General features: G+C 43.0%; 2 protein-coding genes across 3 annotated transcripts in view; one reads left to right on the forward strand and one right to left on the reverse strand.

The window, feature by feature from the left end:
* Nucleotides 1-4,922, reverse strand: part of SH3YL1 (SH3 and SYLF domain containing 1) — a 414,394-nt gene extending 409,472 nt beyond the window's left edge. Inside the window, exon 1 of the mRNA XM_069235839.1 lies at nt 4,724-4,922. Coding sequence (XP_069091940.1) covers nt 4,724 — 1 coding nt within the window. The 5' untranslated portion in view covers nt 4,725-4,922. The remainder of the gene's footprint in view (nt 1-4,723) is intronic.
* A 349-nt stretch (nt 4,923-5,271) lies between these two features.
* Nucleotides 5,272-15,858, forward strand: part of ACP1 (acid phosphatase 1) — a 50,980-nt gene continuing 40,393 nt past the window's right edge. For both annotated transcript variants that reach the window (XM_069235840.1, XM_069235841.1), the window contains exons 1-2: nt 5,272-5,428; nt 14,519-14,592. In XM_069235840.1, coding sequence (XP_069091941.1) covers nt 5,386-5,428; nt 14,519-14,592 — 117 coding nt within the window. In that variant the 5' untranslated portion in view covers nt 5,272-5,385. The remainder of the gene's footprint in view (nt 5,429-14,518; nt 14,593-15,858) is intronic.

The raw sequence follows: 15,858 nt of genomic DNA on the forward strand, positions 1-15,858 counted from the left end.
CTCATGTGATCGAAATCTTTAGATTCAAAGTCTAACCTATAACTCTTCTTCAAATGCTTAGTATTGTCTAAGTATATGCTGTATGTGTCCGCTAGGTTTGCCAACCTCTGATGCACCCTGCTCACTTCTTTGGTTATTTTGGGGCACAGAAACCTCAATTCTGCTTCAGTGTATGACTCTGATCTGTTCACCCCCATCGTTCCTTCTACTAACTCTGTGGCTTCCACACCCAGCCTCACAAAATTCAGGTATTCCTCTCTTTCTGATCTCTCTGGAGTCACTGAAGTAGTCTGCGAAGTGTTGAGCTTGTCTAGCCACTCGTTCAATTTTTGCGCTGTTAAGCCTTGCAACGAGACATTTCCAGACTGCATCATTGGTGTCTGTGACATATTTGTACTCATTGCCTGTGGGGTCAGTGTACCCAACCCTGCTTGCCTCATTGTCTCTAAAGGAACCCCTTTCGGACTGAAGTCCAACAAGGATCTAGACCTTTCGGACGTCTGTTCTACTTGTGTCATCACTTGGGGGATTCCTGTGAACCCTTCTCTTATCGCCTCTTGAGTCATTACCCCTTGGTCACATACGCCAGGCTTAGCTTGCGCATACAAAGGTACTGGCGGGCCAACAGTAATCGGCAATGATATAGCAGCTGGTGTCTTTCCAGTTCCCAAATCCTGTGGAGCATTAACTCCCATAGCTCGATTCATCATGGGTGCTGTAGCTGCTGACTGCGGTCCTGCGACCGAAGTGTAATTCGGAACCACCTGTTGCTGCGACTGGGGCAGCAGTTGTGGAGTTGGCTCGATCTGCACTAACTTCGATCTCGTGTATACCGGATCAGGCGGCACCATCAAATTCGTAGTTGTCTCTAGTACTGGGACATCAGGGTAGAGCCTCTGAATTGGTGGGGGCTGCAACTGTATCTGTGTGTCTGGTGCAGTGGATACACTAGCACCATTCTGTATCAGAACTGTATTGCTTGGCTGTACTGCATTTATGATTCCCTGATTTTGCGTCAGATCTTCAGGACCCGCACTAGTACTTGGTCCATTATCATTCATAGCATATGGTGCTGGTCGATCATGTAACAACTGATTAAGAAACTCATCATCGTCTGAATCATCTGCATCTGCCCAAGACTTCTGAGGCTCCTTTGGCTTGCTAGAGCCCTTGTCGATTTTATAAGTGGCCTTCTTTCCCTGTGTTTCGGCTTCTTGAGTTATTGCCAGAAACATCCTAATTCCGTCTACTATTCCCCTTCTCCACATCTTGGTCTCACTATCCCATCTAGCCTCCGCTAGAGTCTTTCTGCTTTTCTCATTTTCCTCTCGAATTTCTGCTGCCTCTGTCGCATGGCCATTAAATCCCAAATTGCTAATGCCTCAAACTGAGCTGGTCTCGGAGGCGGTTTTTGCTGGCTTAACACCCTCTGTAAATTTTCCAAAATTCTTATAATAAACGTTCCGTACTCCGGAAACGCCAAACATCCCTCCTTTTCTGTCATTTTGCACCACTGCTTTAGCCAATGACATGGCACAACTCCCTTCTCCTCCATTACGGTATAAGCCGGAGTATCCTCTGGCGGTGTAGGCTCCCCCACACTCGGGGTAATATATATATCTCCCCCTCTAAGCACTCTTTAGAGCCTTGAAAAACTTAATTTTTGCGTCTTTTATTTTGTTTTAGAATCTAATCAGGAAGTGACTAATTCCCAGAACACTCTTCGCCTACCTTCTCAACCAATTGCCTCTCACGGACGGCTGCCAATCTGTGCGCGACCCCTCTCGGCAACTGACCTATCCCAGCGCGGCTCCAATGATGTCACACTCACACACACTGCGGCTGACAAAGTCTTGCGGCTTTTCTTCCTCACTCTGAATCCACACAAAAACTTTTGCAATATATTGCGAGCACCTTATCAACAAAAACAAATTTGCCGGTTTACTACAGGAAGAGTAACACAATCGCTTCAGAACTTTACAGAGATTTCACTTGAAGCCTCGGCCGCTACTCTCTCTTTCTCAGATCCCGCACTCGCAAGCAGAATTTGACCCGCAAATCCTACTCTCGACTTGTCAATGGTTCGTTCTAGTGCACTTAAGAACTTGCCAAATCTCCATCGAAGGTTTCACTCACACAACTTTGACTCAAACTCGACTTGTCAACCACGCCCGATTGACCTATTAAACCACACAAATTACAACATAAACCAAGTGTCTCATACACTTCTCGATATACTCCGGAGTCTCAGACCACGATGGGTCCGTGCATCACCAACAACCAAGTGGACAATTTTTTGATCACAAAGCACCACATTCACATGAAGTTCGCCGACTTCCCTACTTTCATACTGCGGAGTACGCACACTCCTACTAAAACATCATGTGACCTAAATTCTCACAATCCTCACAGTTCACCAGCGGTATGCATAAGCTGAGCAAGCGCAAATTCACCACCACACATACTATCACTAGAACGCCAAGAACATACCCAACTCACTTCGGCAAGCCCAGAGATTCCGGGAAAGTCATTTGGGACTTAGGGGCACATCATACCTCCAATTTGCATTATTTTGAAAACAGATTTTAAACAATGATCCCTCGTCCTAGGGCCCCAAAGGGCCTAAACCGTTCTCTGCTACCAGAACTGCTAACACGTCCCTTACTAGATAATTTATTCACTCTGGGACTCGTTTTAGGCCGATGAATCTTTTGACCCTGATTGAAGACACCTTTAGACGAGATAACTGATCAACATGTCAATCAATAAGTCAATAACGTCATCAATATTCACCATAACAAGTCAATTCAATGGCATTAATGAGAATCAGGACACCCCATGACCTTTCAGTCATGAATAACCACACCGAATTTGTAAGGATTTGATTTTATTCCCTATTCATTACAATCTACTAGCAAGTTTATTAGTCTCAAAACCATAAAACACATCAACACTGTTATAATATAGCAACTCAAATAAGATTTCATCAAAGCAAGAATCATAAACATTAGAACATAGCACAACGTCAGAGTATCATTAGCGCATTATTCAACAAAGCATAGATTCAGTCATTTGCCTATTTGCGTCCGTTTAGTGAACCCTTAACTAACCTCGAAATAGCATTAGCATGTTGGGCTTCATGCAAAACAATTTTGGCAACACAAATTTAGAAAACATCTATCTATGGTCTCTGTCAAAAGAAGCAGTTGGTACCTAGGAAGGAAAGGCAAACAGACAATTACAATTTCATCATCATATAGTTACCCTCCGTAATGGGTCAGAATACAGAGTCAGTCTTCGTCCTCAGGACATCAGTTGATTCGCCATCAGCCAGAAAACACAGCAAAGTTCAGCAAGACGGGGTAAGTAGGGACACTTCCCTCATAAGGAGGAGAAGTATAGAACGGGCAAAGTAAGGGTGAGGATGGTTTGAAGAGTCAAACAGCAAAGTCTTTAGGCACAGTGACAAAGGGGCTGGGTAATAGCAAGAATGGCTCACAATGGCATCTCCTGGTTCCTCGTGTCAAAGGATTTTATCCCTTTTCTGTTGTACAGTCCCCTAATTTCCAATTGGGCAGGTTTGGCGCACCACTATCTCCGTCCAATAGTTTACTGATCGTCCCATCAAAATTGTCACCTAACAGTTCTCACATAGTTTATTGGCTCCTCTGATTGACGTCTTCAATGGGTAGAACGTCCGTATGATTTCATATTCTCGTGGTCCTCTCACATCCCCAGTCAGTAGTTCCATTGTCGATACCGGTTTAGGCAACCTTGTACGTGTTGCAAGTTTACACTGTTGCATTCAGCAAGAATGTTTCCTTGAGCAAGTCGAGTTTCATGAGAATGGATCTACTACAGCTACACTCATCTTCTAGAGTTTGGAAAAATACGATTACATGTCCTTCAGCAAGTCAGCACACTGCACTTTGGAAAAACACATTTAATATGAAACAGGCAGCTAGGCCTTGACTCATGCTAACTATGGCCTAGTGATTAATTAGCAAAACCTTAACATATAATTCTTAATACTCATTACAAATCATACATTATTACATCAATAATTCATTAATAATCAATTTTATTAGTCACCGTATATTTTGGCAGCCACTCCCCGTGGGCACATTTCAAACACATAAAACACAGCAATATTTTTCTATGCAGAATTAATATGCATTAACTCATAAATATTTGTATGTTAATTTTGATTATAAGAGCTACGCTCCAACAAAGGTTTGCATGTTTGTCAGCTTGGCGTTAAAATGGTTCTAGTAAGCACTCCGAACTCAATTGCTCAAGCTTGGGTTGTCTTTGTGGAGGCAACACAGCGACTGCGTGAGTAAATTACCATCCTTTAATGAGAGCAACAGTCACTCCCAAATTCTCGAACCCCCGTAGCAACATCAACCATTCTACACCTCGCGCGCCCTAAACTAGTCTTTTGCAACGCTTCCTACGGGCCTCCATACTAGGAAACGCTACTACGAGACAGAGCTATACACTCCTGTCAACTGACAGCAAAGTAAGGCAGCCAAGGGAACGTATTGCACGGCTACGACACAACTCGAAACTACATGCAGCGCATGTCAGATAAAGTATCGCTTCAACAAACGCAGCTTCTTAAGTGAACTGTATACGAAAGGTGCGACCGCTCATTACTTATGAACCCAAGCGAGAGAAAAACATACACTAGGACAGTATTGGCCGTAGCCACGGTACTCACTCCTTCAGATGTAAAGCCCCAGCCAAGGCTCCTCTGCTCTATTGCAATTTCGTGAGCTCTACCTGTTCACCTACTAGGGGCGGGGCAACGCCGCACCTGCAAATTTGAACCACACCCATTTCCGCACATTCCCTCCTACCAACACGGCGCGGTCTCGTGCCACGGGCCCTCCCATTACAACTCAACCCCCCGGTCCCGCACCTGTCCCTTTGGACAAAAAAAAAAAAATGAAAACCCGTGCTCGTATACGCAAACCCACCAGAAACAAATGGATAGACAGGAAAATATGCACCAGGTACGTAATTAAAAAAGAGGTCAGCACACAACGTGGACTTCGACGTGGTCTGAAAATAATGTATTTTGTATTTATTGGATGTGCTTATTTTATTAGAACGTAAGTGAATTATAATTGGTTTATGTTGTAGCTCCCTCTTTCCCCCCATATAATTACCCCTTCCAGTTGCACTTATCCTCCGGTTACAATCTTTCCTCATTTCCGAATGCTCACTATATGTGGTGGTGAGGAAATAGATCGCCTCTGAATGAATTGGGTTTTCAGTCAGGCACAGTGATGGTCTGCTATGGTTGGCCTGTAACGCGCAGTCTCATTGCTCTTGCTCGGATTGAGAGGACCCTTTTTTTTGCATGTTTCCGAGGTAGTGATGGCCGCCACCGGGAGAAAGTCTGTGCTGTTCGTGTGCCTTGGTAAGCGGTGTTGAGGTCGCAGCGATCCTTTATCGTTGGGAGTGCATGTCGTGCATCGGCAGTTCAGCAATACAACCGTATGAGCAGCATAGTTTCGACTTAAGCGAGGTTCTTTCCACAAGATCCTCTGCAACGACGGAGAATCTCCTTCAGTTTCTTTCAAAGTTTTCATGATCTAGTTCATTTTTTGTTAACTTTATGACAAGTCTGTTGATTTTGTGAGACGGGTCTCGGACTGGAATGCTAACTGGTAGGCTTGCGTTTTGTGTTTCGCGAGAAAGGAACATCGTTTGCCTCTAGATTTTTGCGTGGCATGTTAGGAGTCTATGCTACATAGATAGAGGTCGTATGTCTTTAGGTTTTTGTTTCATACCCTGATTCATGGCACTGTTGTCTAAATGATAAATAACCCTAGAATGACAGTACTCCTCAATCCGCTCAACCGTACAAAAGACACTAACGTACTGGTTTTGTGTAGACTCATCTAGCTAGCAGCAGTCTCTCAAACTGACTTACAGTCAGCCCTGTAAGCAAGGAACACGTCCAAAAAGTAGGTGGAGTATGTGAAGTGGTCGGGCTCGGACTGGCCAGTAGACAGGATCACTGTAATGATGGTGCGGGAGAGGGTCAAGTTGTGCGGCAAGGTTGCGACAATATCACTTACGTATTTAGTCATTTTTAAACTTAACACTGTCTTTAGTTGTACCCCATTAGTACCAGTTTAACACCCAAATATAGCAATGAGCTACAGAAAGGCAACGTTTGCAGATGTCTTTCCACTGCGCGGCAACACATGTAGCTGCGTTTTTACTAACTTGTGAACCTCTTGAGCTAGAAATATTTTTTTGTTGTTAAAAACTGCAGGCTATGCGGCAGATGGCGGATAAATGGTCAGCTGCTGCAAATCTTCAATTATACTAAAGTCGCTGCGACTGCATAATCGCATGATTCCAGTTGCCTTGCCTGTAGAGCAACCAGGCAGTTCCCAATGGGCCGGCAGACAGATGAGTGTGTGTGTCAGTTTCTTGGCTGTTTGTGGGCCTGTTTTAAGGTCTGGTGGAATATTTTTTTATTCTTTATTTCCAAATTACCACACACATTGCCTATCGTAATCTCATATTTACTCAGTTTCCCCTAACATGCAAATGTCCATACAGTATTTCTGTACAAGATCAAAACTGGACATGTTTGCAAATGTGGGCAACTTTTTTTACCTACTTAGTTCGATAATGGGGGCTACTTTTATGTTGGTGCCCTTGTCTATTTGTTTTTTGCCCCAGTTCGACCCTAGGTATGGGACTTCACTGTAGGAAGAAATCCTTTTAATAATTGTAGTACATAAGCCATAGTCCTAATGTAGCACAGGGATTTATGAATCTGCATCAAGAAATTGCATGCAAACTGTCTGGCATGTGAACAAAAGAAGCATAGGTGGCCCTGTAAATCAGGCCTCTGTTTTAGGCCCTTCTAGAAGTTTAGTTTTTTGGATTTATAGAGCGCAGTTACCCAAGGGCATCCCAGCGCTAATAGCAACAGAAGTGCACGTTAAATAAAAAAAATCAATGCCTTGAGGACGAGCTCAGATTACTTCACTGGCTCCATCCTGCTCAATATTAGTGGCTGATTTTCCCCCTTTGCATAATTTGCATATAGTATAACTGTTCAGATATAAAGCATACTTTACTATCTTTCTTCTTTTTTTATCTGTAGTACAAAAGCATCACTATGTTTGAAGTGATGCTTGAGCCGACATTTAAAACCAGTATTGGAAAATTTAATTGGTCTTACTTTTGCTGCTGGTTGCCAATCTATTGGTTGTACCAGCGTTTTCTGTTTTATGCCCCAGTTCTAGTTGAATAGCAAAAATTAAAGGGCAGGCAAACATTTGGGGCAGATAAGGCAATGGCAGGTGAAAAGGGGAAGGGAAGTAGATTGAAGGAGGAAGGAAGTGACATATAAGGGAAGGGCACTTAAAGATACAGCTGACAGTAATGTGGCTGTTAAGACACTGTAGCAAGGTGTTAAACACTGGGCCCTGAGGTGTTGATGACAAACTGTCTCACCAACAACTCAGGATACACTATGTCCTTATACATTCTTGAGATGCTGGACTATGTGGTATTGATGATACACTACACTCTTGGTTGTTGGTGACAAATTAAACCATCAGATGTTAGTGAGAGGCTACACCGTGGTATGCGGATGAGGCATGCCCGTCTAGAATCTGCAGACCAGTACACTTTGACAGTATCTCCACCTTTGTCACACACACAATAGTCCTCTATTGTGTTGTAGGGCAGAACCTGCTCCACCTAATCAAGATGTGGAACTGCCGTCCTAATCATTCCAGCATAGAATGGCACCAAATAAATAGATGGCGTGCATACCATGCAGCCATTCCAAGGAGCCCTGAAGAAGGCTTTTGAAACATTAAGCACTATTAAATAGGCTGAAACATATTGGCAGAATAACAAGGATGTGTTAATGACGTATGAATGCCTTACACTAAGAAAGCAAGCAGATTTTAACAGGCAAGCCCATGAACCAATGCAAGACAACTGATGTGACATAAACGGGGCTCCTAGCCCTTTTCTAACTACTAAAGCGTCTCACAAACGAAGCGCAAGCAACGCATGCTCAACCCTAAAAAAGGAAAGCTCAGCTGAAAACATGTATCTTGCAAAAGAGGTCAGTCTAAGGGAGTTTGAAGTCTCAATCCAGGCACATTCCGCAGAGCTGTGGATAGCATTGATCACAGCATCAGCCATAGACAGAAGTACTTCATGGGTTCAATCCATATTGTAGAACGAGGCTCTCGGTGGCAAGAAAAACTTGTCACCAGTTCTGTGATGAAGGTTCCTTGACACCAAAGAAGATAATATACTTTACTCCACAGACAGCCTCAATAGCAGTCAACACAACCTTTCTGCTGCCCACCACCCCTCCAGAATCCGAACCACCCCAATGCCTGTAGCTAGGAAGGAGCTACAGGCATGAATTTTAAAGTTTTTATAGTTATGTATGTTATTTGGTGAGATAACTCTGATTTTTTTACTACCTATAGGCAAAGTTTTAATCCCAAAGGTGCCTTTAACCAGTCGTGTTTCTAAGGTGCATGACTTAGGCTGATTTAAAAAAAAAAAAAAAAAAAGTGTAGTTTACAGCGCTTTCAAGGTACAAGCGTCAACACTGAATAAGTACATTTTCATTGTCATATCGGTTGAGCTTGAACATCAAGGTACTACTGAATATTAAATTTGAACTTTATAACGTTTCAAAATTCCACACGTTGTTTTAATTTTTTTTAGATTTCGTTTAGCCACTCTCCCCTCCCTTGCAACTTTTCTATAGATTTATGCTCTCCTAAAAAGCAAATACACTTCATCCATGTTTCTGTGACCTTTAAGAGGAACACATGCTGAGCTAAAGAGATGGTCATTTATTATTCTTTAGTGACAAACTAGTGAAAATAATTAAACTCTGCTTTTTTGAAATGTCATTGTCTTGGGTGGTAAAAAAAGCGCAGGTTAATGCACCAACACCCGATTAAAAAAATATGGTATGGAATCAGAGGCCCAAACAACTGTCGTTTTTCCATGGTCCATAAGTTGAGCACTGTAGAGTTGAGAAATAGAACCGGTAATACAAAGTATTAACACCTAATTAACAGTAAGTTCATAGTCATTTTGTATTGAAACTAAGGCCCTGGATTTAAGTCAGTCTCTGTGGTTACCTGTTTAGAGTTTGGCTCATCTCCCTTAATTGAAAACGATTATACAGATCTGTAGATGATTGAAACTTCCTGAAGTAACAAATACCTTCCACTGTATAACACAAATATAAGAGAATATTGTTGCAGAGATCTTTCCCTTGACCCTAAGAAGATTACTGAGCTTCTAAATGCTGACACCTTCCATTTCCTTTTACTTACCTTTTTCCCGCTTTAGTTAGTGACCTGAAGCTCATGATTTCTTTTTCTAAAATGCTTTTTGTTAATTTTTGTGTTTTGCCTGCATGTGTTCCGCCCAACACAAGTTAATCCCTGATTTGCTAATTTATACTGTTTACCCTCGTCCAGAGATCTGAATTTAGATGATCTAAGTTGCTTTAATGCTTGCTAAAAATGAGCAATGCTTGTTGTCTATCTACCAGATCGTTTTACTGATGATCTGTGCTATCTTTGTTGAATGCCTAGGTCTTTTATGTTAGTTCACCTTAATTTGTTTTCGCCGCCTTGGTCAACCCTCGGTGATATTATATCTTTATCACTTCGTCTTGAGATTTGTGTACATGACTTTTAATTTAAGCTTGTAAACAATCTTAACTTTATTCCTGACTGAAGTTTTCCTTGTATGGCCAAATGGGTCATACTGTCGAAATGAATTAGTTTGTATTGAAATTTGTTGTTTAGTTCTGCCACATCACTTTGCTGGATCCAAAGATCTGTTGAACTTGTCAAGCATTGATTCCTGCAAAGGATTAAAGTCCTTTAGCAGAGTTATGGTTTGTCCCACAAGGACGGAGAACCATTTAAGTGTAGTGCTAGATAGAAAGGATTTGTCCTATGTGTTCGCCCAGTCCAAATTGTGCCTACTCCAACTTCTGTCCCATGGTTCGTTCTGAAAACTGATGAAGTTCTTGCGAGAGACAGATATGTGAGTGTTAATAGAAATGGGTGAGTAGGGTTTTGCGCTTGTATTGCTTTAGTTTGAAGATTGTGGTAAAGTATGAAAGTTGTGAAGTGTTTTCAGAGTTGCCATATTCATTTGATTGTGAGTCAGTGGGTGGGTGTGTCAGTGGCTGTATGGGTGAATGACTGGCTGTGTAAGTTGCTGTATGGTGAGTGAGTGGCTGTTTGGTTAAGTGAGTTGGTGTGTGAGTGGCTGTATCAGAGTGTGTACATGGATGTATGGGTGAGTGAGTGGATGTGTGAGTGCTTGTATGGATGCCTGAATGGATGGGTGAGTGGCCGTGTGAGATGCTGTGTAGATGAATAAGTTGGTTTGTAAGTAGCTGTATGGCTGAGTATGTGGCTCTCTGAGTGGTTGTACGGGTAAGTGACAGTTGTATGAGAACCAGTAAGGATGAGTGAGTGGTTGTGTGTGAGAGTGGCTCTATGGATGACTGATTGGTTGCGTGAGTACTTCTATGGGTCTGTGATTGGGTATGTGAGTGGGCGTATGAGAGGTTGTATTGGGTGTGAGTACTGTGGAGGATGTCACCAATGATGTCATTTGAGATGTCCGTAGTGATTTAATCAGTGTTGTCACTGACGATGTCATGAGTGATGTAATATGTGAGGTTATAAGTGTTGCATTGCGGGGGCTTAAGTTATAGTTAGCGCAAGTAACTATGGCTGCTGAATTTCACTGGTTTTGTGTGAGAGAAATGTGAGCCTAATTATAACGTTCCCGTACCCATTGTTTTTTTCAGTCAATTTCTAAGGTTTTTCTTAATGTTGTTTCCTAAATATAACGTCCCTGTCACCTTCCTTTTTTTTAAGTGAATTTCCAAGGTTTTTTAAATTTTATCTTCTAACTATAACCACTAACATTTGACAGTGAGTGAGTACATAACTGTCTCAGTAGGTCTGTGATTAGGTGTGAGTGGGTCTGGGAATGGGGGTGTGAGTGTCTTAGTGGGTCTATGAGTGGTTGCATAGCCTTAGTGGGTCTGTGAGTGGGTGCATGAGTCTCTGAGTGGGTCTGTGAGTGTGTGAGTCTGAGTAGGTCTGAGTCTGTACATGAGCCTGAATCCATCTGTGAGTGAGAGCGTGAGTCTCTGAGTGGGTCTGTGTGTGAGCCTGAGTGGGTCTGTGAATGGGTGCATGAATGTCTGAGTGGATCTATGAGTGGGCGTGTGAGTGTCTGTGTGGGTGTGTCAGTAGATGTGTGAGTGACTCGGCCATATAGGTAACTCACCTGACCTTTTATCCAAGGGAAGTTTTTTCTACCTCCTTGGGTAAATGTCCAGTATGTATTCTATACTACAGCTTTGCAATGGAGCACCAAGAAATGACACTAGTGATCTTGTGTTCATTTTGGCAATATGATTGTCCCTCGTGCGTCTTTATCCAGAAATATGTGATAACATGAATCCTCTGATAGAGAGGCCAGTGAGACTACAAAGACTTCATTAAATCTCCACCAAACCTTGGTCCTTCCTGTTATCTATATGACGTAAGTGCTTCTTTGTTTCGTGGAGATGTCCTCATATTCCTTGGATTTAAGATCGCACCACCAAAATTGGCGGGAAACGGACTGGGGAGCCCTTTGGTAAGCTGTCCATATTCCTGGCAAAGGGAGAAGACCCTTCCTTATTACTAAGGTGAACAGTGTGTGGTCAAGCATGCAGAGCTTCCAGGAGAGTTTCATACTCATAGCAATTTAAAGGGAGAACCATGGACTCTGCTTTCACTAGGAGAGGACAAGAAAGAACCCGCTTGTCACAGTCACATACAGATTGCGCTCCAATAGATTAATGATGCGTTCACCTCCACAAAGGATTTCAGATCATTTTTCAATATAGAATTGCCAAGAAAACACACTACCAAGTTCAGGAGTTAGGATCATTCCTCCTTTACAGAAGTGGAATGTCTACGGGGGCACCGGCTATTTTTATTCTTGTAAGTGCTTCTTCTTGAGGATTCATTTCTGTGAAATGAGCATCGGGCCAGAACGGCCCCTGGGACCCCACCCCCTTGGGCTTGGCCACAACTAAGTGAGGAAGAGGGGACGCGTGGCCCCCTCCCTGGGGTGATTTTTGGCCCCGGGAACCCCATCCCCTGGGGCCTGGCCATGTCTCCTGGATGCCCTGGAGCTGGCACTGAGCACCCAGTGTGCAGGACTGGGACCGCTCCTGCGGGAGCCGGCATTGCTATTGCCCACGAAGAGCTGCTAAACGTGCAGCTCCCTGTGTGCTAGAGCAGTCGTTTAAAGAGAATAAACCTTCACTTCTAGCAAGCAAGGAGCACTTTGGCAGATCTTGCCGGCTACCAGGAGTGTTTGCTTTTTCTTGGTGGGAGCTGTGAAAACTCCAACCAAGCAAAAGCAAACAGCTATGTCTCGGGCTGAGCAGCCTGGGACATAGCAGGAGCCGGCCCTGGGGATAACACTCCAGGGGCCATGCATGGAGCCGTTTGCGTGGGCCCCCCACGAAGGTGGTGGTCCCTGGGGCTTGTGGGGGCAGTAGGCACACCACAGGGAGGTGGTGTACTAGGGGGGGGGGGTTCCGTACAGCCCACATACTAGTTTTTGAGTATAACCCCAGGGAGGTGTTAGTCCCTGGGGAGGGTCCTCACACCTCCCCGACCCCTGCATTATTATTTACATTGGCCACTGGGGAGGTGGTGGTCAAGGTATTCATACCTCCTGACCCCTTTTCTGTTTTTTTTGCTTTTTGGGGGGGGGGGGGGGCCTAGGGGGACTCGGCTGTAGCTGAATCCCAAGATGACTGTCAACACTTCCTGGTTGAAGTGTTGGCAGCCAATCAGAGCTCTGCATTTCCCTGCATGAGCTTGTTATTCTTCGCAAAGCCTGTGCGGTGGAACCGCTGCTGTGGATATACAATTTTGTTTTCCCTTAAATTTCTCAACAACTGCTGAACAGATTTACACCAAATAACAAAAAGCACAATCTGCGGAACAGAATCTGCCTTTCTGCTATATTTAGTGTAAATCTGCCCAGCAGTTCGGGCAGTAGTTGTGTTCAAACTCCTATATGAATTTACACGGGAAACACACTTTTTTAACCCCTCCCCTTTTTCCTCAGCCTCCCCACTTGACAGATCACCCCAAAACTTTCCATGCCCAACAAGAATTACTGCACACTTTTGAAAAATGTTGTGAAGGTCTGCCAGTGGTTGAATGGGGCTGAACTAAAGCCGCTTTAAGATGCATGAGTTGTGTGTTCTGCTGACATGAGGTCTTTTCATCTGTTAAAGCTGTTTGTTCCTAGACCTAATGTGATGCAAGAAGGCAGTGCTGACTCAATGTCCAGACCTGCAAAAGAGGAAATCTAATTAACAAAGGGTAAAATAATGAAAAGACAAAACATAAAAATAATAAAGTTGCACCTGTTAATGGTAGTAAGGACACAGTGCCTCAGTGGGTTATGTAGCCACTGAAGCGTGCATTGCTTCGACTTCGGGTAGCTGCTTTCCGTTCTTGGAACTATGAAGCCTGATGATAATCAGTTCCAGTACTAGCCTATAGATTAATTGCTTGATAAACCCGGTTCTGGTATTCTTGTGTAGCCTGCAGGTCATAGTTTCTAATCCTAATCAAGAAAGCTTAAAGGGAGAAGCACCTCTGCAAAGATTTTCTGAAGCTCATAGTCTATAATAACATAGGACGATTAGTGTTCCTATTGCAGAGATTTCTATGTAACTTGTAAATCACAGACTTTAGTTTCTAGATCAGTGGGCTAATGCCACTAATGGAAATCTGTGTAACCTATAGTGTACAGGTTAGAATGCTAGTGAGTTATCTCCTTCCAAACAGGGCGCACACAATGCTATTAATTGACAGTGTCCCATGTTTACAACAGAAAATATAAAACAAACATGTAAACATTTATTCCTAAAATGCACCATTCTTAACACCTAAAGCCACACTCAGCTAGTGCCATCTGAAACACTTCCTTACAGAGTCTGGTTTGAGCTTGCTAATGGACCCTGTTTCTTAAATCTGCTGCTAGCAATGACACATGCCGTTTTCACAATTAAAGTAATCCTAGCATCATATAGAGGCATTGCCGGATCAAAGTTACCCTGCAAACTCCTGTTCGTATCTCTCTGCTTTAGTCATAGACTGGGCAGTGTGTTTCAAAGGGCAAAAGCAAGGTTATAGAGATAAATCCTCAGAGCAAGTGCAAGGGATCCTGCATTCATTTCAACCTGCTTCATCACAAAATTGTGGCAACTGTCCTTAATTCTGTTTAAAACGTTGAAGCTTTTGTTTTGACTTGGAACTGATTCCATGTAAATTGTTCCTTTCTGTACAGATTAAAACAAATTTAATGTAGTCAATAAAAACTGAGATTTAAAATAATGCCACTTTGCATATATAAGCAGCGTCTTTTCTTTATTTAGGAAATATTTGCCGGTCCCCAATAGCAGAAGCTGTTTTTCAGAAACTTGTTGTAGAGCAAGGATTGACAGATCAGGTAAGTGTTGCTCTTTTCTTTTGAATGGGTTTAAGCAGTAATGTTAAATAACACTCAAAACTTCCACCCCTATAGCAGAAGCTCAAGAAGCTTGTGGCACTAAGCAAGACCAGCACAGTGATCATTCATTCGAAGCTAAAGTCCTAGCTTGCCCATTCAAAGCAGAATACGGAGAGTACCTTCAAGTGTGACCAGATTTGTTCCCCCCACATAACTCCTGCACAACAACCCCCCTCCCCCTCCCATTCTGCCCTTCCCCAGCTCTCCCCACTACTCCTGTTTGGTAGATAGTGAAAGTATTCTGTCAACTATGACCGGATATAGCCTTTGACAAAGAGTGCTGCCGATAGCAAATGTCAAAAAAAAAAAAAAAGAACCCAAAGACAACTAGTTCATGACAAATGCGCATGGATGATTATCAAATTTTTCTGCTGTGAGAGGCATAGGCATCAATTCCTAGAGTTGTAATAGAGGAAGTGGTGTGAGTAAAGGGGGATAGGAAGTAGACGTTATTGACTTCCCCATACCCAAAGATGACAACTAACTGCCAAAAAATCCGGCGATTCCTTTAATATATGTGAATAACAAAAATTCAGGATGGCTACACCACTTCATTCCTAGGGTTGAAAAAGGGGGTTTCTTTGCTGTTGTGAAATTGGGATGCATTTTCCCATACCAGTGCAAAGAATGGTCACCAAATTTGTATGTGTTTATTCATACCCATACTGTTTTCTCACTCGGATATTCTCTTGAACTGTGTGACCTGAGCACAGATAGAACCATCAAATTTCCATTATTGTTCATCTTCGCAGTTGGTCTGTGGACACCATGTCTAACCCCCTTACAGCCAGAGGCGTTTTGGAGGCCAAAATACACTGTGAAAGTGGTAGCAACTCAAAGGAAGCAAACCTCTTTCAAAAGACAACTTCACTTTCTCTAACATCATGTAATATGACAGTGATGAAGCTTCTGGATAATGCCTGCTTGCACTTAGTACTACATTCATTGCTGCACATGCGGCCATTTGCAAGAATATCTCAACAGTCAGTAGTGGCAGTCACAGGGCCCTAGGTGGATTTAGTGACACAAACTACAGAACAGTTAACTACAAGTCAGTATTTACTAGTAGACAGACCATTTTCAGACCTGATGCGCACGGTGACCATCACAACAGTTATTTTAAGTGCAGGTTGTAGAGTACTTGCAGAATAATTATCAGAAGAAAGCTAGTGATTAGCTGACAGCATGGTACTGCTCATCGCAATT

Source organism: Pleurodeles waltl, chromosome 5 (assembly GCF_031143425.1).
Source record: "Pleurodeles waltl isolate 20211129_DDA chromosome 5, aPleWal1.hap1.20221129, whole genome shotgun sequence".
NCBI classification, from domain to species: Eukaryota; Metazoa; Chordata; class Amphibia; order Caudata; family Salamandridae; genus Pleurodeles; species Pleurodeles waltl.